Source organism: Pseudorasbora parva, chromosome 6, assembly GCF_024679245.1.
Source record: "Pseudorasbora parva isolate DD20220531a chromosome 6, ASM2467924v1, whole genome shotgun sequence".
Taxonomy (NCBI): domain Eukaryota; kingdom Metazoa; phylum Chordata; class Actinopteri; order Cypriniformes; family Gobionidae; genus Pseudorasbora; species Pseudorasbora parva.
Genome location: NC_090177.1, coordinates 20,405,500 through 20,428,398, shown reverse-complemented (window position 1 = coordinate 20,428,398; position 22,899 = coordinate 20,405,500). Strand labels below are relative to the sequence as shown.

The following is a 22,899-nucleotide window of genomic DNA, read 5'->3' as shown; positions in this document are numbered from 1 at the left end:
CCCAGTTCATCTGTATTATTTCATCTATATCACATTGACTGGGAGTAGATCATATCAATGAAATTTAAAAAAGCGGTTGACATTTGAGCTGACAGATCTGACAGAAGAAATGTCACATGCCTTTACCTCACAGCAAAACTGATTAAATGAAACTGTCAGATCACTCACTGAGTGTGTATGTGTGTGTGTAAGACAATGAGTCACACAGCGAGCAGTCATCCTCTCAGTGTTAAGGGAGATGTGTTTAGAAATGTCAGAGAATAAAGACACTGCTGGTTTATTTAATCGCCATATTAAAGCTGACCTGAACTGACACAGACTGAACCTTTAGTGGAAAACTAGAAAGTAGGGACATCGAGCCAAAACAGACTATGCCTGTCTTAATCTTTTGTATCCATTGTATGAACACGTAAAACCATTTCTTACTCTCATGTGAGGACTTTTCTGCTTGGGAGTAATAATTTGTTTACAGTACACACAATTTCTGCATTCAAAACATAATGTTTCAGACACACATTTTATGGAGCAAGACTGGTGTGGGAAAAGTAAGGGATTTTATGCAGAGAAATACTTAGTGCCTTCCTCTTTAACAAGGACTCTTCCTTCCAAAGAGTCTAAACATTGGCTTATAAGGTGGTACACTGAAGCTTCTTCTGCTTGTAATAGAATATAGCAGTACCAAAAAGGCAGCTAACATGAAGGAGATACAGAAAAGACTGAGAAACAAAAAGAAAAACAAGAAAAGCTTTCGCCATCTCCTCGGAAAGATGCAGAAATACATCACAGACTTTGAAGTCATTACATGTTTCATGAATATGAATGTGGTGTTGATGGTGTTTAAGATTTAAATGTGCTGTGGGGGTCACATGACTCAAGACTAGAGCAGAAACCCATCCAGATGTTGTTGCTGTCTTGGCAACCATGAGTTGAAAACATCAAGTTATATAGGGAGTGGTGTCACTTCCAGACGATTAACTTCGTCAAACATGTTAGGGTGGATTTACTCTCTGTTCACTTTGTCACTTTCTTGGAACAAAGTAATGAAGAAAGACTGAGGAAAAAATGCTTTTTGCTTGTTTTCAATAACTGAACATTTGCGTTTGAAGGTAAGAAGGAAGATGGGCACAAATAAAAAAGGGACGGGACGGAAAGGAAAGGAAAGGAAAGGAAAGGGACGGGACGGGACGGGACGGAAAGGAAAGGAAAGGAAAGGGACGGAAAGGAAAGGAAAGGAAAGGGAAGGAAAGGAAAGGGACGGAAAGGAAAGGGACGGAAAGGGACGGAAAGGGAAGGAAAGGAAAGGGACTGAAAGGAAAGGGACGGAAAGGGACGGAAAGGAAAGGGACGGAAAGGAAAGGGACGGAAAGGAAAGGGACGGAAAGGGACGGAAAGGGACGGAAAGGGACGGAAAGGGACGGAAAGGAAAGGAAAGGAAAGGGACGGAAAGGAAAGGAAAGGAAAGGAAAGGAAAGGAAAGGAAAGGAAAGGAAAGGAAAGGAAAGGAAAGGAAAGGAAAGGAAAGGAAAGGAAAGGAAAGGAAAGGAACTTGGGCCCTTTTGGCACTGAACTAAGTCATGGTTTGGGCCAAACAAAAATTGGTTTCAGCTGAGCAGTGAAGCCATTCAGTGAACTTTGAGAAAAATGGCACCAAAGACAATGGGCCAGTAGATCTGGATCAAGGCCATGCAATAGATAAAGAAAGCATACTTGTATTTATGTTTTAAAATCATGTGGCATATCTCCCAGAGACAAAGGGAGACAAAACAGCTTGACGCCAATGGCCCTCTTCATCAGCCATCTTCCTTATTAGGATAATTTGGAAAACAATCATTGGGAGATTTCAATGTTTTCCTGACTTATTTTTTCCAGGAACCCCACCCACAGCCTCTCAGTCCTGGCACAATACCACAAACCATCCTCAGGGAAGAACAATGTTTGTTGCTGTGAGCTACAGCGTCCTGAAACCCCTAAAGCTACAAGGACCATTCAACACAATAACAGCCCCTAGCTCTCTCAGAGATAGAAACACTGATTGCCAGCATTTGACCTGCTACTTGGCCATGTCAGCACTTGAAATGCCTCACTTCCACTTTGCTTACATGTCCAATGTGAAATAGGTGTAACACTAAAATATTTAATAGAAGTTTCATAGTGGTTGCATAAAACGGGCCTGCTTTAGGTTTATGTATATCATCTTCCTCTCCATATGCTTTATTCCGATACAGTCTGATACTGACTCTATGGCACAAGAAATACAGTGTGACGACGGTACTCTGACTCCAAAAAAAAAAACAGCCTGTTTTTTAGCGAAAACACATTTTAAATGCTACAAGAGAATTCAGGCATAACAACATTATAACAGCATGAAAATGTGATATTCATTATGAGATTTGCTAAAGATACATTTAACAGTGTTATTAAATTACGTGAATACCAGATTAAAATGTAAGCCATTATTCATTGAAATTATTGTCTGACTGCTTTGATCACCATTGACTTTCATTGTATGGAAAAAGAGCTGCTTGGACACAGCTGCTATACCATAAGGATTAACTCTTTATCTGTCAATCCTGATCTCAGGAGCCATAGCACAAAGCAACAAAGAATTAGAGGAATTAGAGCAGGAGGAGTTTGTGGAGAACGAGTGAGGATGAAAAAAGAGAGGCAGAACATCTAAATGAATAGATAAGTAGGCAAAACAGTCAGTTTCTGGGAAGTCGCTGTTGAGCGAAAGCTCTGGTTTCACTGGGCTGTTACATAAGAAAGCCGAAGCCCTACTTGCACTGGAACTTGGCCCAGAAACGTAACATTATATATGCACGTATACACGCAGGACCTTATCCTAGGTTTTAGTTAAAGGCCCATGGAGGACTATATCGACAATTTCATCATGATGTTTATTAAAAGGGAATGTCGGCTTAAGCTGAAGTGTTTGCAGCATGAATGAAAAACCTTTTAAGTTTTAAGGGTGGTCTGTGAACTGCCTTACCAAGAAAATTCTTGGAAGGACAAACTCATGAAAAACATCTTTGACCTCAAATAAACTTGTCATAACTACTGAGGTCTCATCCCTACATCACTTACTCCATTCAAAAGCAAGCATATGAAACGCAACTTTACCACTGAGCATTTTAAGCTACGACTTATGACAAATAAATCGTAGTTTATGAGGATTTAAAGTCCACTCATAAATATGAGGGAAAAAAGCATTTGATGTGCAAGCGAAATGAGGTTAAGGTCAAGTTTTTCCCTATTTAAAACAAATGTAGTCAGGAATATGAAACCCACTATGCGGGTCATGTAGAATCAAAGTCATTTCCTCCATGTTCTACTATGGGATGGTTTATTTCTTTATCATTCATAACAGTTTGAGGCCCCGGGCCCCTGATAAATGGCCATGTCAGTTTGAAGAAAGAAGCAAATTTACAAACAGGCCACAGAGTCAGTCATCTGATTCCAGACTATGAAAAAAGCCCTCAGCATTGCAAAAGAAGTATTCGCCTTTTATAGCGCAATAATTATCTCATCAAAACAAACAGCTGCGAATTAGACAAATTCAGCAATAGTACAATGGACTTGATGCCTTTGGGCTCAGGACATATGACAGCTGTATACAAATGATCAAAAACAGAAAGCCATGGGGAAACAAATTGAGGATCCAAACAAACCAACATATTAGCACTGACCTAAAAAGCTTCAGAGCATCAGACTGAAATCTGGAGTTTTTACCCATTTGTTCTAATGTTTAATGAGATAATTTTTTTACTCGCCTTCATGTTAATTTGCTCAGTGGAACACAAAGAAGACATTTCTGTCAATGTTTTATTAGCTTGTGCAATATAACAACAGCTCATAGTGACCTGGGACTGTCAAACAGCACAAAAAGCAACGGAATATTATCAGTGCATCTTATAAAATGTAATTATGTGACACCTAAACGTATTTGTAGCAAACAAAATATTTTTTGTGTTTTATTTTAGATAAAATAGTCCTATATGAAAGTTTAATATTGGTCATTACAAATTGGTCATTATTGATTTACACTATTGTCCCAACGTTTGTGGTCAGTTATACATGTTAAACAAATCTGAAAGAAATTAATACTTTTATTTAGCAAGTATGCATTACATTTATCAAAAGTGATAGTAAAGGAATTTATAATGTTACAAAAAATGTTGTTCTTTTGAACTTTGTACTTATTATTTAAAAAATAATGTATCAGTTTCCACAAAAATAGTAAGCTGTTCTGATAAGAAATTATTTTTTTATTTTTTAATAATTTTTTTCTGCTGAAAATTCAGCTTTGCCATCACAGAAATACATCACATTTTAATTGAATAGTAGTGTATATCAGCCAGAATTAATAAAAGATCAGTTAAAGGGTTAGTTCACCCAAAAATGAAATTGATGTTGAGGATCATTGTCTTCTCTTCCGCGTTTGTTTTCAAACCTCAAATAAAGATTCAAACGGCCATGAATCAGTGAATCGATCAATGATTCGGATCGCCAATGTCACGTGATTTCAGCAGTTTGACACGTGATCCAAACACGTCATGCTGAGATCACGTGACATTGGCGATCCAAATACAAACGCGGAAGAGAAGACAATGCTGAATAAAATTGTAGTTTTTTTTTTATTTTTGGACCAAAATGTATTTTCAATGCTTCAAGAGATTCTAACTAACCAACTGATGTCTCATATGGACTACTTTGATGATGTTTTTATTCCCTTTCTGGACATGGACAGTAAAGTGTGCATAGACTGCATATGCTCTGGGACTAAAATATAAAATATCTTAAACTGTGTTCCGATGATTAACGAAGGTCTAACGGGTGTGGAACGACATTAGGGTGAGTCATTAATGACATCAATTTCATTTTTGGGTGAACTAACCCTTTAATCCCAAATTCAGTTATAGGATTATATGAATCATAATGTTTTTTTCAAGAGGTCATGAACTGAGAAATCAAATTTTCCTTGAGTTTTTGACATCATTACTACAACGGTCATTTTACACCACAAGCGTGAGCGGCGCATATTTTTTTTCCGCATTGCATATGAAGTGACGCCCATTTCACACATACTCCGTCTGCAGTGCGTGTGCGGTGCGTTTTTTTCAGTACCCATGTTAACGGGGGGGTTGTTCGCATTAAAATATACATTCAACTCGAAAATCTAGTAATTTCACCACAGATGCATATAATTTAAAATATACTCTTGTTTCAAAGTCAACACATGGCTTCTTTTCTCAATTAAAGCAACAAAATGACACATTACCTAGCATTTAGGTTAAAATAAAAAGTGCCATAATGGATAGCACTCGTACTTTCTTAGAGGTGAAAAGCAAAGGTTTTTTTGACCTGCAGGATTTCTTTAAAAGGGCTTAAAAAGGAAAGAAAAGACGAGAGTCGGCTGTTTTTGAATAGCCTATTGTAAGTTTCTAATTTAAAATGTTTATGATTTTAGGCTATAACCTATGTTTAAATGTTTTGCCTCTTGTGTGAGCTAAATCTAAAGTATATAAATATGAAAAAATGTTGTTTAAATGTAGGTTAGTAGCCTTCGTTAACCTGATTTCTATCAAAAGAGTAAACAAAGAGAATTGCATTTCTGATGAGCCATGTTCAGTAACAACTTTTAGATTTTAAATAAAAAATAATTAATAAATACTGTTTGTGGTATGCAACAGCGGATCAGTTGCGGACTGCAAACGCAGCATATGTGAAAGCACAACAGGGCGTGCGGATCCTGTAACGCACACACAACACGCACTGCAGATGTGTGTGTATGTGTAAAACGGGCGTAATGTTCACTTATGCCAACGTACACAGCAGTGAAGCAGGGGTTTCGGCGGCAAGTCTATTTTCGCTGCGCTGCTGACGCTTAATCAAAGAGAAAGCACAATTTTAATGGACAAAATAAATGTGATTTCACACAAAAAGTGCTAAAAATGCGCAGAATAAGCTAGTGTTATTTTTTTAACAATAACTATGTCGGAAAAGAAAATACAGAATACAAATATTTATAGAAGATTTATCCACTTAAAGTTTTTAATTAATTAATTTGGGTGAAAGTATGGTGTATTATAAAAAACTAAAAATATATTTAAAAAATAAAAACCATATAAAAATAAATACAAACTAAAGATATATTATGTAATAACCTTACACAGATAGATAGATATGTTCTAGCACTACCCAAATCAAAACAGGGATTGCGTGTTTTTATCTGCATTTTGCCATCTTGTCAGTTTGCTGTCTTGTAAACATATCGAAGTAGGACTGAAACATCATGATCAGATCCATTTTCTTGTTTGTTGTTTACCATTTACATGTGAATATTGTACACACCCCACGTTAACAAACTTTCAAGACTATGAAGCTCAGAAATTACCAACTTCTAAAAACAAATATAGTTGTCTTTTAAAAGAAATGCTCACTTATACATGTGCAGGTCATATAATTAGTATATCATCAAAAAGTTGATTTATTTCACTAACTCCATTCAAAAAGTGAAACTTTTATATTATATTCATTTGGGATTTTCCTTAGTTGTCAGTTATAATCATCAAAATTAAAATAAATAAAAATGTGAAATATATCAGTATGTGTGTAATGAATACATATAATATATAATATAAGTTTCACTTTTTGAATGGAATTAGTAAAATAAATCAATAAATGATGATATTCTAATTATATGACCAGCACGTATATAGCTTTGGTGCTGCGGCTGTGTAAGCAGCGTAACTACCATGAAGTTACAAAGATCATGCTTGCGGTGTGAAACAGAACTGAAACCTTAATTGTTAGTCAAAAAAGCCCAGAGAACGAAACGTTGTGGAATGTGCCTATCATCTATAATAGATGGGTGAAAGACGGCCTCTCAACTTTGGCCCCGCCCACTGGTGTGTTAGTGAGATGACGAGGAGAGAAGCATAATACAGGCTAGAATACAAAAAACATTACCTTCCAAACTAAGGTTTTTTTCTCAACAATGGGAGTATTTGTATTCGGTAGATTTCACTGTGGATTCTTTGGTAAATTAGTTGCAATCTCTCTCTCAGATTAGATTTTATTTATAACTGACTTTTCATTCCGAAGAATCTCAAAGTGCTGGGGGGGAAGAGAATAATGAATAAAAATGTTTTATATAGATAGCTAGAAAGTTTTCAGTTCTGCTTTTATCAGTGACTAAGTTCTGGACTCACACCAAAACTCCAATAATCAATGATTCTCCTTTTTACATTGTGTTTGCACTGTTAGCTATGATGAAAGCATTAGTTTAGTTTGCAGAAATCTGAGTTGCAATGACAAGATCACTGCATTCATGCTCTCAAGATTCCTGTGATCGGCTACAATTCTCTGCAACCTTTAATGCCACAATCTAAATACAATGCCATATATCTGAATATAATGCTATAATCAACACACTTCATGATTAGTTAACCTTGAGAGCTGTAATAGAAAAAAAGGGGCTAAAAGTTTGAGAGAGTTAAACATGTAATTCTTATAGCCATTTACAAAGATGCTAGTCAATCACAGCAGTGGGCGTTTACACTGAAGTCTCCTAGCAGACCTTAAAACAGAGCGCTCAAATCACAAGGCTAAAATCAGCGTAGGAAAATGACTTATTTCTAAATTATGAGCATTTGTTATGGAAAATTGAAACTAACAGTGCACTAACAAATGCACACCCCAGAAAACAAAACAATGCAGTTTGACTCCTTTAAATCTACTTTTCTCTCACAGAAAAAAATAAGAGCATGAGTTTGTAAGGACATAAGAATAAGTAAATCCTTTGAATTAATTTATTTCATTTTGGTTTAACAGATTTCCTTAGTTCATGACAAAAACATAAATAGAGATAAGAGATAAAAGCGGCCCATCAATGTTACTCCAATGTTACTGAAGTCTATAAAATAAATGTGTTCCTCATTTCTATTCTGAGCCCTGTACTAATGTGCTCCAGCACTATACAGAGCCTGTCTGTCACAAGCACACAAGGTCAGACAAGCACAGTGACACACGTGACAGGCACGTGACAAACACCTCCTCCTCCTGCCTGGCATGGACATTATGTATTGTTTACATAAATACAAAGAGAAACTGGTTTAAGAGAAAGTTCTCACAGTGAACCGCTATGCTCTTGAAAGACTTCAAAGAACCATGTCAGGAATTTTTTATCATTATGATGAACTTGGAAAGGGCAAAATGGCAATGGGTAGTGCTTGACAAATTTGTGCTGAACAGCAAACACAGCGTTCCTTCACACAAACACACAAGTAATTCAAAATAAAAATGGCATGAAAATGAAGGCGTTTTAATCTAAGGATTATACAGCAGACACTGAGCTCTCAGCAGTCCAAGTCACAGAATTGAAGGCAAATGCTGAGGCAAATCAAGCAATTTTCTACAAGCAAATGAGCCAAATGAAATGCCATACTGCTCTGAAATCTACTTAAACCTTTCAGAGTCCTCAATTCTCCTATGCACAGCAAAAGCACATAGGTCGCCGCAATGGCCTGAATCCAAAAAAAGATGGCCTGAAATCCCACAAAACATCTATTGGTCCGTGCAATGAAACACACTGAAAGAGAGAGACCCATAGGTACAAAGGTGTTAGAGACAGAGAACAGTGGAAATCAATAGTCTCCTTCTCAGAATAAAAGACAAGAATAAGACACTGCTTTAAAAGAACATCAATACCTGAATAATCTGATGATTAGATTTAGATATGTCAAAGGAGTCTACTTGTTTTCTTGTTTTTTGGGAGGGGATAAAATATCTCCATTATAAAATAACCTCCATTACTAAAAAGAATTTACTCATGTCGTTAGAAGCCTGTATGATTTACTTTCTTTTGTGGAACACAAAAAAGATTCTGACAACTCGGCTGCTCTTTTACAAGAAATGTCCATTAAAACAATGACTTTGTTGACGTTGACTTAAAGTTCACCTAAAAATGAAATTGATGTCATTAATGACTCACACTAATGTTGTTCCACACCCGTAAGACCTCCGTTCATCTTCGGAACACAGTTTAGATATTTCATATTTAGTCTGAGAGCATATCCAAGTGAATGCACACTTTACTGTCCATGTCCAGAAAGGGAATAAAAACATCATCAAAGTAGTCCATATGAGACATCAGTTGGTTAGTTAGAATCTCTTGAAGATTTCTTGAAGATTGATTGAACACAAACGGGGAAGAGAAGACAATGCTGAAGAAAGTTGTCGTTTTTGTTATTTTTGGACCAAAATGTATTTTCGATGCTCCAAGAGATTCTAATTAACCAACTGATGTCACATATGGACTACTTTGATGATGTTTTTATTCCCTTTCTGGACATGGACAGTATAGTGTGCATACACTTGGATACGCTCTCGGACTAAATATAAAATATCTTAAGCTGTGTTCTAGAGATGAACGGAGGTCTTACTGGTGTGGAACGACATTAGGGTGAGTCATTAATTACATAAATGTATTTTTTGTGTGAACTAACCCTTTAAAGTGAGCAGAAAACTTAACGACCATTTCTGTAGAGCATAACAGTTTTTAAATGTTTTTGTGGGAAAACTTTGGTGAAATGTTATGAATGACCATATTATTCTCTGCCTAGTTTTTTTGTTAATCCTCTTGGGTGGGTGGTTGGGGGGGGTTCGGGGGGAATTAATGTTTATCACCATTATTGGTATCCTAATACATGACATTTAGCAGTCACAGTGCTAAAACCCAGTATTTGCATTGAGTGAGAAAGTCCCGGTCATCAGGAAGCCATAAAGAGTCTGCTATTACAGGCCTTGGTGTGATTTGTTTGAAATGTTATTATTAGACATGCTATTATTACCACAACACTGATATCAAGTACAGCATTGTACTTCTAATTAAATCTGAATTTATGACTCCTCCTGTGCTGATTAGTCAGGTAGTGGTCCACCGCTCAGGGCAGAACAAGCGCTAATCCTGAGGTTGACACGGGGTCAGCCAGAAGTTTTGATTGATTGCTCAGCAGGCAGAACAGCTGTTGGCACTACAATTGAGACATGTGTTCGTTAACGTCACACTTTATAGCAATGTTGTTTGCCATTTCTAAAATGAAGTTTTACTTGAAAATATTGGAGATGAGAACTGCAATTCAATATAGAATTGAATGATCTTGGTACAGATTCAGATCCTACTTTTTTTATTAAAGTGATAGTTCACCCCCCCAAAAAATTTAAGTTCTATCATTATTTCTAAACCTGTAAGACTTGCTTTCTTCTGGGGAAGATATTCTGAACCGTCCATTCAATGAAAGTCAATGGGTTTCAAATAACACTGGACCTCATTGACTTTCAGTGGATAGAAGAAAAAAAAACCTGAGACATCAAAATATCTTCTTTTGTGTTTCACAGCAGAAAGAAAGTTATACGGGTTTGGAATGACATTAGGGTAAATGACAGATTTTTTTTGCTGCAAGTGACTATTATTTGCTGCTAAAAATTATGAAATACAGCAGAATAATTATATCGTCATTGAGGCAAAAATACATTTCTGATAAAAATGATGCAAAGTGTAAAGGCCAGTAATGTTTATTAATTTATAGGCCGATGTGGCAAAGAAAAAAAAAAGGTTTGACGAGCTTATAATAAAGCTTCATTTGAAAATACTTTCAAAAATAATTCAAAAGCATTTTTTGCAGGTTATGAACAAACACTGAAGAATAAACAATTATTATATTAAACAAAGTACAAACAACTAAAATCATCAAAGTCTCCTCCTCAAATACTGTCATCTGATTGGTGGCTCATTTTTTCACTGTTCTGAAACTACATGCCTATAACATGACATCACCACTGAGCTCATGAGAATATCTACATGCCTGCATTCTTCATATAAACAAATGCATTGTTCATAAGACTTTGAAGAATAGTTCAAATGCATTGCATTCATGTACTCAAGAGTTATCTGTTTCTCGGCTGCAGTGGATTAAACATCAGCGCATCTCTAAAGCATCTCAAAACAACTTATCGTATTGTAAAAACAGGTTTTTCTCCCTGAGCTAGCAAACGTACATTCTACAGGCATCTGGCTAAAATGTCACTCTTTGCTGTTCACATTATAACAGATACGCTGAGTTAAGTTTATTTCTGCTTCCATGAAACTTTCAGAACAATTCCAGTGTTTATTTTCATCACTATGAAGTCTTTCCTAAAGTCTATATATACAGTGTGTTCGGCTATGCACCAGTTCATTTAGCTACTATACACAAATGTGTAACCAGGTCTCAGGCTAAAAATAACATGTTCAGTTTGGCGTCTCTGAAAAAGGTGTTACATTTATGTCTTTAATTTGCTGGTCTCTTCATGAAGCCTAGTTTAACCCCACGGGACAATGCTGGAACAAAAACTACAGAACAGGTGCTCTTATAGTCTGGACTCTAATAGTGCCAGTGAGTCTGCAGCCTCTCCATATGACAGACAAAAACAACATTGTCAATAAGCAGTCAGGTGACCATGCATTTTTTCCCCATTTGAACAACAGGCTTTGCCTCACATTATCCATAAACAGCTGCAAGTGGCCAGTTGTCAATAAATGATGTAGTTGGAATCACTATCAAAATATTTTCCAGCTGATAAACACAAAAACATTAACAGCTAATCAGAATCCATCCTGCTTCAAAGAGCTCAAGCATTTAAAGGGCCAGATGACAAAACCGCAGTGTGCCTATGAAACACAGAACATTATCGTCTGCAGGTTTGGACGCTACTATAGTTATTGATATAGTTACGTTTACATGTATTTTTATCTATTGGAAATTGATTGGATTGTGAAAAATGGACATTATATACCAGAGACAAAACTGAATGCGAGCTTGCTAAAACAATAGCTATTTAGCTAATGATTAACATAAGCCAATAGCTTCTGTGGACTATGTGATGTCACAAAAGAACAGTGATGATCACAAAAGAACAGTGATGATCACAAAAGAACAGTGATGATCACAAAAAAACAGTTGCTAGAGAGAAAGAGTAGGCCTGTTCAGTACTCGTATACATACACAGTGTACAGCAGGGTCATACACACAATGCCATAAAACATGAACTAAATAACACAAAATATAACAAACGTCCATTACTAAATTAAATGTTTTTAAAGTACAACATGTTTAATCTCTCATTTAATGTGTGGTCATAACGTAATTAAATAAAACAATTAAAATTAATAATTATAAAACATTTAATATAAGATATAACCATATTAAATCTAATATAACCATTTTAAATAGTTTTGGATGGAACATCACAGAACATCACACCGCAGGACACGGCTACTTTCCAAAAGTATTCCACGTCAATTACACCGATCGCACCAAAATGACTCTGTATGAATACATTCCCTCCCTGCTACGAGTCCAGAACTTTAAGAGAGCAGCATTGTGGAGCGTTTTACCCACACAGCGGCGTGCCATGCACATAAAGCCTCTGCGGCTTCCACAACTGAGGGCCATCTCATGAGCGCTGTTGTAAAAAAGGGAATTTGTGACTACAAGTAAGTGAGAGAGAGAGTGAGAGAGAGAGAGAGTGAGAGAGAGAGAGAGAGAGAGAGAGAGAGAGAGAGAGAGAGAGAGAGAGAGAGAGAGAGAGAGAGAGAGAGAGAGAGAGAGAGAGAGAGAGAGAGAGAGAGAGAGAGAGAGAGAGAGAGAGAGAGAGAGAGAGAGAGAGAGAGAGAGAGAGAGAGAGAGAGAGAGCGCAAGCGAAATAAAGGCCTGGAGTGACTGTCCTTTTTCAGCCATGCACGTCAGTCCGGCGCTATTTCATACTGTCGATCGCCAGCCATTCCTGTCACCACATTCCGCCCCACACCACCCCATCAGTGTGTATCTTCACAAAGACAGCTATTGTCCCGCTGGTGATCGCCCACTGACCTGCTCTATCTGCGCTGCACCGCTGGTCATCTCGGAGGGAAATGCAAACAGCACAGCGAGAAGGAGTGCAGGGGTGTGAGTGGGATGGTGGGATCAGTAAGAAGGGGGAAAGATAAAGGGGATGAACAGAAGAGCTTTCTGAGGTATAGCTGCATTTCTCAGATTAGCCCATTTGGCCACAGGATAAAGAAAAGCCTGTCCCCTTTCCATACTATTCATCCAGGAACTAACTAGTTGAACATTTAGATCAAATTGTTTAGATTGTATTTTAGAGCTAGTCCTTTAAAAAGAATGAAATTAGAGACATAACTTCTCAGAGAGGGCTTTTCTCAATTCTGTTTTTCAAAAAAAGAGCAGCATTTATCTGAAATAGAAATCTTTCGTAACTTTATAAATGTCTTCAGTGATTATAGATTTCTATCAATTTTGATCAATTTAATGCATCCTTGCTGAATAGAAGTATTAAAAAAAATTCTTACTGAACCCAAACTTTTGAACGGTAGTGTATGGGAACACAGAACTCCTTCCATCCTCAACACAAGACTTTTCTCACCAATGCACTTTAAGACAAAAGATCACGGAGCAAACATGGAGGGCATACCTTGCTTGCTCCCTGTAAGAGAGCATTTATATAAGGCACTAAGCAGCCACACAACCAGTGGACTTTTGTCCTGCATTGATTGCCCACAGGGCTGGAACCTATCCCAAATGTCTATGACGAGAATCTACAAGTACATGCTCTGGGGCACAGCCTGAGTCAATCAGCAGCCATTATCCCGATCCATTTCTATCATGCTGAGTGCCAAGTGGAGAGCCCACAGCCCAGCGGTATAAGGAGCAAACACACAAAAGCCCAAGCTCACTGAACCAGCATTAAAAGAGTCAGCACTAGATTACATCGAACATATCGCATTTTAGCCACAGCATAGAAAGCTTGCATGTTAAATGCATCATATTAAGAGCAGTTAAGGACAAAGAAAAGTTTGAAAAGGGAAGAGAATTTCTAACGAGCCATCTACACTGCAGACTAAAACTGTCGTGCCAGGCATTCCTTTAAAAGTACTGAAACAATCACAGCTTTCAAACAATAAGCAATTATCCACTGAGCTCTGTGACTCCTTAAAGATGTGAAAAATTGTGCTTTCAATTGATCAGTCACTGGCATTACTCCAGTTGCAACATGTGGTGTAAATAATGTGACTTTGTTTTCTTTAAAAAGTTATGGTGCTAATTCATCTCTTATGACGGGATTTTTCCTGCATGTGTAAAAGGAATAATTCACCCAAAATGAATATTCTGTCATTATTAACTAACCCTCAAGACACTTCAAACTGTAATTGTTTTATGTGGAACATTTCTGAAAATGTTTTGATGATTTTTTATGCTGCGCTTTTCAACAGTTCACAGTGACCATAGCTGTCAAGCTCAAAAAGGACAACAACAACAAAAAACATTAAAAAACCGTAACTAAATGATAATAAAATTCTCACCATCACCCATTTGCATACAAAATAAGATTTTTTTTTAGCAGTAACTAAGAAAAGAAGCAGGCATTTGTGTTGTTTACAAACAAATTGTCTATGCCAGATATGTTAAATCCTTCACATTGTAAAAAAATGAATATATGAATATATATATATGAATAAACAAATTAAATCAATGTTTGGCTTTGCGGACCCATGTCACAACTTATTATTTTTATTTTCTTTGGCATACTCAACAGGAAGGGTAAGGTTATCAGGGATTAAAGAATAATTTTAAATAAATTAAAATAAATTAATGATAATCAAATAAATAATATTTTCTGTTATTCAATTAGTTGTTATTGGTTAGCTTCAGAAGACTTTTATCATGCATTTATAAATTTTTTACAGACATGGTGAATATGAACTTTTGTATGATAAAAGTTGGGTAACAGTTTTTCAAAGAAGGCTACTTTTGTGTTCTACAGAAGACAATAACAGCATACAGGTTGGGAACAACATAAGGGATGAGTAAATAATAATAATTGTAATATTTGTGTGAAATATTCCTTTAAATCAATTTGAAATGTTTGAGAAGTGGACTAATACCTGTTTTGAAAGGAAGTCATTCTTAAGGTTGAGTCTCCATGCCATAATAAGATGAATGGTGGAAAGCAGAGCTCCAGTGATCACAGCCGCCCTCATTCGCACCGGCAGCAGCGTGTAGATGATGTAGATGAAGAACACTGTCCACCATATCCCTTCAGACACACTGGGTGGATCCACCATCAACAAACCAAACACCTGCACCACCACTAACACCCCCATGACCAAGTAGCTCACGATCCACATGTAGTCCTGATGGAAGCCGTTTCTGTTGCACACCACCATCAAGGCTAAGAAAAGGCCCATGGCTACAGAGAGCACCGAGGCAAACGCCACATCTGGTGGACCTTGGACGCAGTGGAACACCAGCATAACCCCGCACACCACAACCAGGACCCCCATCAGCATGGTAAGAGAGCTCTGGTTGAGCCTGAAGAAGTACCGTTGATACAGTCGCTCAAGCTTGGCTGACTTGAACTTCTTGGACTGAAAAACGTCAGTCAGGCGCAAAAAGCAAGTTAATAAACACCTGTCGGGACCCTTTCTCCCCTCCCCGTCATCGTCTGGGTCCTCGCTATCTTTTTTCTGCCTCTTCTCAGCATCTTCGAACGCCAGGTCCACGGCTCTAAGACCAACATCTCCCTTCCTGCCATAATGGTCTTCCTGCCAAACGCAGCGTGTGCTGAAGTTGCTGCTGGTGGCACCTCCTGCTGCACGGGAGTAGTGTTGTGACGGTGGCTCTATGGACTCGGAGTCCCGCAGGCAGCTCATGTAGCGTGGGTTACACAATGATGAGCCCCTTTTACGCCTCGATTTTCTGCCATTGCGCTCACCCCATGCCGTCTTATGGTTGTCCACTCTTGCAGCTTTAAAGCCATTGACCCAAGACATTCTGAAAACATAAAAAAAGCAGAATATTTGCTTTAATAAATAAATATTTTTTATTTGAATTATTTATTTATTGATCATATCAGCATCAAAGGCTATATGCATGTAAAAAAAAAAGTACAGTACAGTATACAATAGAGGGTATGCACGTGACATCCCCATCGGCCAGAGTGACTGTGGTTATGCCCACTGTGTGGCAAAAAGACTAGAGGAAGCATTGGTTTTTAGCGGGAAAGATGCAAAAATCAGAAACCCAGAAATGTGTATGGACCCCTCGGACATCCCTGTGCTCCCCCTCCATACATAGGAAGACAGACTTGATAATAGCGTGCCATTTTCTCACACAAACCACTGCTACTTTTGCTTCTGATTGCTTTTAAAGGGAAAAGCTGCCTATAACTGCTGGTCTAAGATCTGTTTTTTCCCCCCTGTAATAATAGCATATTATTAGTGAAAAAGAGTTGGCTAAAGATCCAGACAGTGCGTATCTGTATTTACACACATTCAATTTCTATCGTGTTTTCGCTTCAGTGAGTAATGTAGCCAATCACAGACATGTTTGTTGATTTCTTGAACGCAATGGCCAATCACTGGTGTTGAAGTTAGAATCCACTCAAGTTTTTGTTTAGTGTCGAGTTCGGCACGAGTGCAAATCCTCTCTAACAAAGTGTAGAAGAGATTCATTGGGTGCTTCCCAATTATTTTTTGTGCATCCTCGTTTCCTTTCCTAGCGTCCTTTCCTTGCGCCTTAGCTCTACCTCTTCAGGATGTGAGGGACGGACACGAAGAAAAGACGAGAGGACGGAGGAATTGAATCAAGTGAATTGATATATCCTCGCTCCCTTTAACGTCACTTCAAAGTGGCCTCAATTAATGATGACACCGCTGGATTTAGTCGGGATTCTTGAACATTAGAAATAACTATTTATATTGTAGCCTAAGCTTCAACCTCCACAAAATACCATATTTGTCCATATTTTAATGAATATTACCAGTTATTATTAACAACGGATTCCAGTTATTAACTGCTTTTTATTCGTTGTATAGTATTTGTTTCTTTCATTTTCTTGTGCTGTGATATAATTCTGCAACTGTCAGGTGTTGTTATTTGACAAACATTTGTGTCTTGTACATGTATCATAATAATAATTATGAATAAACTGAGGCACGATGTGAAGGGGGGAGGAGAATTAATGCTTGCGTGACGTTTAGTCGATAAAACACTTCAGCTAAAGGATACACCTGTGTATCCTTGCTCACGACTCCTCAGGAAGCCTCCTCACTTCTGACTCCTCCGTCCTCGCCTCCTCGCCGTGCAATTAGAGAATTGAGATCTCCTACAAGATGGCGGAGCTCCATCCGTTTCCGGGTCATAGGATGGAGGAGCGAGGAAACGAGGAGGGATATTGAGAAGCACCCATTGTATAGTCAGCTTCACTGATTAATATAAATGAACTTTCTGAAATCGTGTTCATTGATTGAACAGCTTTTAGTGATTATAAAGGGATCGCTCTTTGGCAGTGTCTAGGCGGTAAAAAAAAATGAATGGGCCTACAACAATATATTCAGAATTTGGATAAAACTTTTGTTTTCCATTCTTGACAAGTGGCCACATACATGCTTCAGTTATAGGCCCATCCACATATACATGCGGGATTTACTTTCAAAATTGTGATGACTGACAGTGATAAATATTCATGAATGTATCTAAATCAGGCTTATATAAATGTCAGGAAAACACAATTCCTGGCTGATGTCAAAATCTATGGATCACTGGATCTTTGGTAAGTTGGAAGGAACACTATATTGAGTCAAACCTTTAGTTTAAACTAATGCTGGGCAATGGAATAATCACAATTAATCCTATACAAAAAAAAAGTTTGTGTTTACATAATATATGTGTGTACTGTGTATAATTATTATGTATATATAAATACACACACCCATGTTTACATTTAAGAAATCTTTTTTTCTTCATAATTTATATACGAGATAAATTATATAAATATTTATACAGCATATACATGCAAATATTTCTTAAATATATACATGTAGGAGTGTGTATTTAGATATACTACATAATAGACCCTTCTCACATTTCCGGGTTTCTTAGAAGCGAAAGCGTAAAATTTTATAGCAGTGAATGGGTACATACATTAAATATATTTTGTCCCCATTTGCTCAAATAGCAAGAGAAAAACTCAACAATAGTAATTTCACAATTTTCAAAAGAGGGTTGAAAACGAGTGAGATTGATAACGGCAGTGAAAAGAGAGAAAGATGTTAATTTTTACCATCACTCCCATATTGGAAACACCCTCAGAGCAGCGGTAAGTTGTTTTTTGTAATTTGATGCAAAAGTAATATAATACAAACTATTAGTGTTATAAATGTACATACATTTCTTTTCTTTTATTAATGAAAATGCAAAAAAGGTTGCAGGATTTACACACAGTACACACACATATGTTTTGTAAACACACACTTTTATTTTAGATGGGATTGTGATTAATCCATTGCCCAGCATTAGTAAACTGATAAGCGTTGGTTTTACTTGTGTTTTCCCCTATTAAATCCAGTCATGTAGCAGCTCTTCTCAAACTCTGAGGGGAAGTGTTCTAGCGGGAAAGTGACATAATTGCATACCCTCTATAAAACGTAATATAAAACCACAATATGAACTATGCATAATTTCATAATTTTTCATAATTAAAGTTTTCATAATTAACTTAGTTAACATAATTAGTATGTCCCCTTTAATAAAGTCTAAATAAAGTAGTCCTATAATTGTTGGATAATTCCACGTTGGATAAATTTTTAACAACGCAAAGGAATTTCCATGCTTTTCCTACTAAATTCCAACATAACCACAATTTATATTTGTCTACAAAATGTATTCCAAGCATTTAAGCATAAGCCTTTAATTGGAAAGGTTTTCAGAGTCATGAGAAGCACATTCAGTCAACTGTGTATAAACTTTTAACTGGAAGCTTATTTACACAGTGAACATTGCCAAGTAGTTTAGCAAGGTCGACTTACCTGTGTGGCGTCCCCTTTGTGTGGCGGCACTGCTCCCTTTAGCAAGGCACTGCATTTACTCTAGTGTAGAGAGATAATATTACCAGCATTTTTCTGAGCACAGGGTTTGTCAAGTTCCGGGACACCCACTTAAGCACAGGGTCAACAGAAAATCCTTGTATAGCGCCAAGACCTCTGCATCTCTCTGCCACCCGAGTCTGTTGATTTAACACAAATAGAGCAGATGCAGCATGAGCGGAGGATGAAAATGAAAAGAAAAAAAATTTGATTATCAGTGTCTGATTACCCCTAATAAGTTTCGTTAATAGCTGTTGCTGAATTTGTTGTTGACATTAATGTGTGTTTATTCATGTTTATGCCTCAATAGGTTAGTAAAGAGTATTGATTTCAAGCTGTAATAAACCAGCTATTTCTCAGAAATGTTCATTCAAGTGAAAGCAAATAAAAAGAGCTGAAAATAAGAATAAATACTCTATTGTTAGATGCTTAAAAAGTGTTCAATCAATCACACAGTGAATCTAGAGTGCATAAGGAAAAAAGAACATCACAAATACAAACGCTTGAGAAGACTTGGGTTAATCCGACTGTCCAATTTCAGAGACTTTTAAAGCTAACCACAAAAAGAGTGTGCTGTAAAACAGGGAGATTTTCCCTAAATATACACACACAGGCCGCCGGTTTCTAGCTAGCTGTCTCAGAAAACAAAGGACGTACTGCTCATGTGCCATCATAAGTCAAAGCTCTGTAATTCAGATGAAATTGTCCGTGCTTCCCCAAATTTGCTCAGATGAGTCACCACTTTACCTCATGTCAGGGGCATTAGTGACTTCAAACGATTTTTTTTAACAACCGTCTGGAAATGAAATAAGACTTAACCAACTACAATTCAGCTTTGAAATACAGATTATAACCACAATGACATCAAGTTTTAGCATTATCCAAAAAATAATAATAATAATACTGCATTTTTTGTATCACTGCAGGATTATTTAAAAATACCTAGTGTAAAAATGTGATAAAGAATTGTTAAAAACTTCAAAGAAATGGTGACCATTTCCAAAATAAACACTTTCTTGTTTGTGTAAATTGTAACCCTACAATCTGGTTAGGGGGGGGAGAGAATGTTCATTCTACATGAAATTTTTTTTTTTAAGTTACTGTTCATCTCCCCTTTAATGCGTGAGCTTGAAAGGCCAAATGTGTATTATTGATCAAAAACCAAACACAGCTATCTAAATAAAATTACGGTGGTCTGTGGGAAACTTGGGCTGGTTTTTCCTTCATGGATCCCACTCCAGAGACATTGTGGTTCACATTCTACTGCAAGCACTAATTTAACTTGGCAAGAATATTCAACCATTCACTCAGTACTGACAAGAGAAAAAAAATGTAAGGGATGACAAAAACGTCAAACCTTTAACTTTGCTGCAGTAAAGCTGTAAACAATTATACATACAGTTACTTTAACAACTCAAACTCTATACACACAATGCTTAGAGAAAACCATATACCGGTAAGTTAGTTCATATTAACTTTGCCAGAGCCTATACTTTGCTCAAAAGCAAGACCATGAGAGTCTACAGGCACTCAAAAGACTATACGATATTATGACTTATTTAATATGCAATGTCATCATTTAGTCACACCATAATGTTGCCACAGTTGTTAAACAAGTAATCACCATAAGCAAAAGTGGTTGTGTGGTTTCTAGTGCATTATTCAATCACAGAGCCCCTTTGCAGTAGGGTAACTGCTTCTCAATGCGAACTCAACATACCTGATCGTGAAGAGCTTGATCTTGGGAGACAAACGCAGCTTACATATCCTGCATTTCTGCACTTATACTGTTCATTCGCTTTCATCAACGACTACTGCAACTGTAACATGTTGCCTGAGGTCCTTACGACGCTGCTGCTGCTGCTAACAAGCCTTTTACAAACACACTGCAAAACAAGCACGCATTTCAAGAGTAAGCGAAAGAACGTCCGTAGGGCAAGCATCACTCACCGAAAGCCCCCATTAATCAGCAGAGCAGTGTGCTTCAATAGCGAAATCACGGAGTGGAACTGTCGCTTGTCCGACAGCGTGTGTGTACGGGGAGTGACTAGGCGATGGTTACATTCTCACGCACGCTTCTGATACAGTCACGTTCGACTTCATGCTTCTTCACGCGCTCCTACTATCCGCTGAAGTCAGGAGTCCCCCTAGAGGTGCAGCCTCTCTCAGTGTGTGTGTGTGTGTGTGTGTGTGTGTGTGTAGGGGTGGAGGGTTGGAGAGTTGGGGGGTGGGTTTGGTTTTTCCTACATTGCGTGGAGCAAATGTCCACTCATAGATAGTAAAAACCCACCAGACATTTCTGACATTGTGGTGACCAGCCAAATAACAAGATGACACACTTAATAAAATGCACAAATCTCGAAATCGACTTGGAGTAGCAATATTGTTAGATACAAGATATTAGCCCAGAAGCCTTTAAGATAATACACGTTATTGCAGAGTCCCCAGCTATGAAAAATACTCGGGAGACTGGCTTTTAAATTTAAATAGGCTACAATTCCTGAATTGAGGTAGCAATACGGTGGCCCAGTAGTGCAGCCGTACAATCTGGATGTAAAACATAGACATTACAATTCAAATGAACTGAAATTCAAAGAAAATAGCCCATACGTTATATCTGTGCGTGCGCGCGCGTGTGTGTAGCCTATATTCATTATATTTATTTCCCCATGTTTTGGTTTAAATCTAATATGTCAACAGGTTTCTGATTTAGGTTAGGGTTTAGAGGCAGGGCCAGTGAAAAGAACATCAGCAGGTGAAAGAACATCATGCAGCATGAACAGGAACATGAAAATGTTTCACACATTCACCCTGCTGACACTAAAGGTCTTTAATTGTTCAATGTTGTGTAAACACACACTACCAGCCATAGGTTTGGACACGCTTGACTGACTTTATGGCTCAAACAAACAAGAAAAAAGGAATAAATAATGTATTTATTACAAAAAAATACAACAACAAATGTTCAGCATGAAAACGTATTAATTTGTCTGCACACATAATTTCCATACGCTATAATTTTCCGTTGCTTTTCTGGTATTGTTTTAAAATGTGGAAAATAGTGATAATCAGTCCTATCTGTTGACCGGTAGTGTATGTTTTTCATCAGAATAATTACATGACAGCACATTACAAACAGGCTTCTGGCTCCACTACCTTTTAAAGTGGTTGTTCTGGACAATGTTTTCTTTCTGTTTTGCTTATTGGAGTTCCATTGTGAGGCTTGCCTGAGGATTCTACTGATAAAAACAATATGTGCTCCTGTGTGTGTGTGTGTGTGTGTGTGTGTGTGTGTGCGTGTGTGTGTGTGTACAGGTATATGTGGTTTATGAGGACACAAATGTTTATAATGGCATGGGTATTACAACTTAAACATGGTTTATGAGTAGAGGTCTTGTGCCCTCGTAAACCAAATGGCTTAAAAACATACTAAACTGTGTTTTGTTTATTTGGAAATTCAAAAAATGGCAAAACTTTAGATTTAGGGGTAGGGTTAGTGTAGGGGAATAGAATATACAGTTTGTACAGTATAAAAAACATTACGCCTATGGAGAGTCCCTGTAAACCACTTATTCAAGAATGTGTTTGCGTGTGTGTGTGTGTCTGGACAGTGGCCCCACTATGCAAATAAAGCTTTATTTGTTCTGCTTACAGAACACATAACCTTTGAGTGCAGTTTGGTCTCCTTGTTGGATCTGTGACTAGTGTTCTCTGTGGTCATGCTTTAGGGTTTCTCTCTGTTTTTATTTTATATTGTGTTTTAGTTTAGATCTGTTCTAGATTTCCCACAGCAAGTCCCATTTTTCATTGTTAACATAGTTCAGTTTATCATCATAAACTGATTTATTTAAATCCGGCTCACAAACAGACAAGGCCAATCTAAACGGTTGGACAGAAAAGTGCAGTGATTGCATGACCTTGGTGTTTTAGTGCAA

The 22,899-nt window shown here is 37.4% G+C and overlaps 1 protein-coding gene across 2 annotated transcripts in view; it reads right to left on the bottom strand.

Annotated features, from left to right (window-relative positions):
* adcy6b (adenylate cyclase 6b) overlaps window positions 1-21,118 on the bottom strand; it is a 43,074-nt gene extending 21,956 nt beyond the window's left edge. Inside the window, exons 1-4 of one of the 2 annotated variants that reach the window (XM_067446089.1) lie at window positions 20,915-21,118; window positions 20,685-20,850; window positions 18,908-19,104; window positions 14,984-15,872 (exon numbers count right to left, since the gene is read on the bottom strand). In XM_067446089.1, the coding sequence (XP_067302190.1) occupies window positions 14,984-15,871 (888 nt within the window). In that variant the 5' untranslated portion in view covers window position 15,872; window positions 18,908-19,104; window positions 20,685-20,850; window positions 20,915-21,118. The remainder of the gene's footprint in view (window positions 1-14,983; window positions 15,873-18,907; window positions 19,105-20,684; window positions 20,851-20,914) is intronic. The other variant, XM_067446090.1, reaches the window with a different exon arrangement.
* Window positions 21,119-22,899: the final 1,781 nt, after the last annotated feature.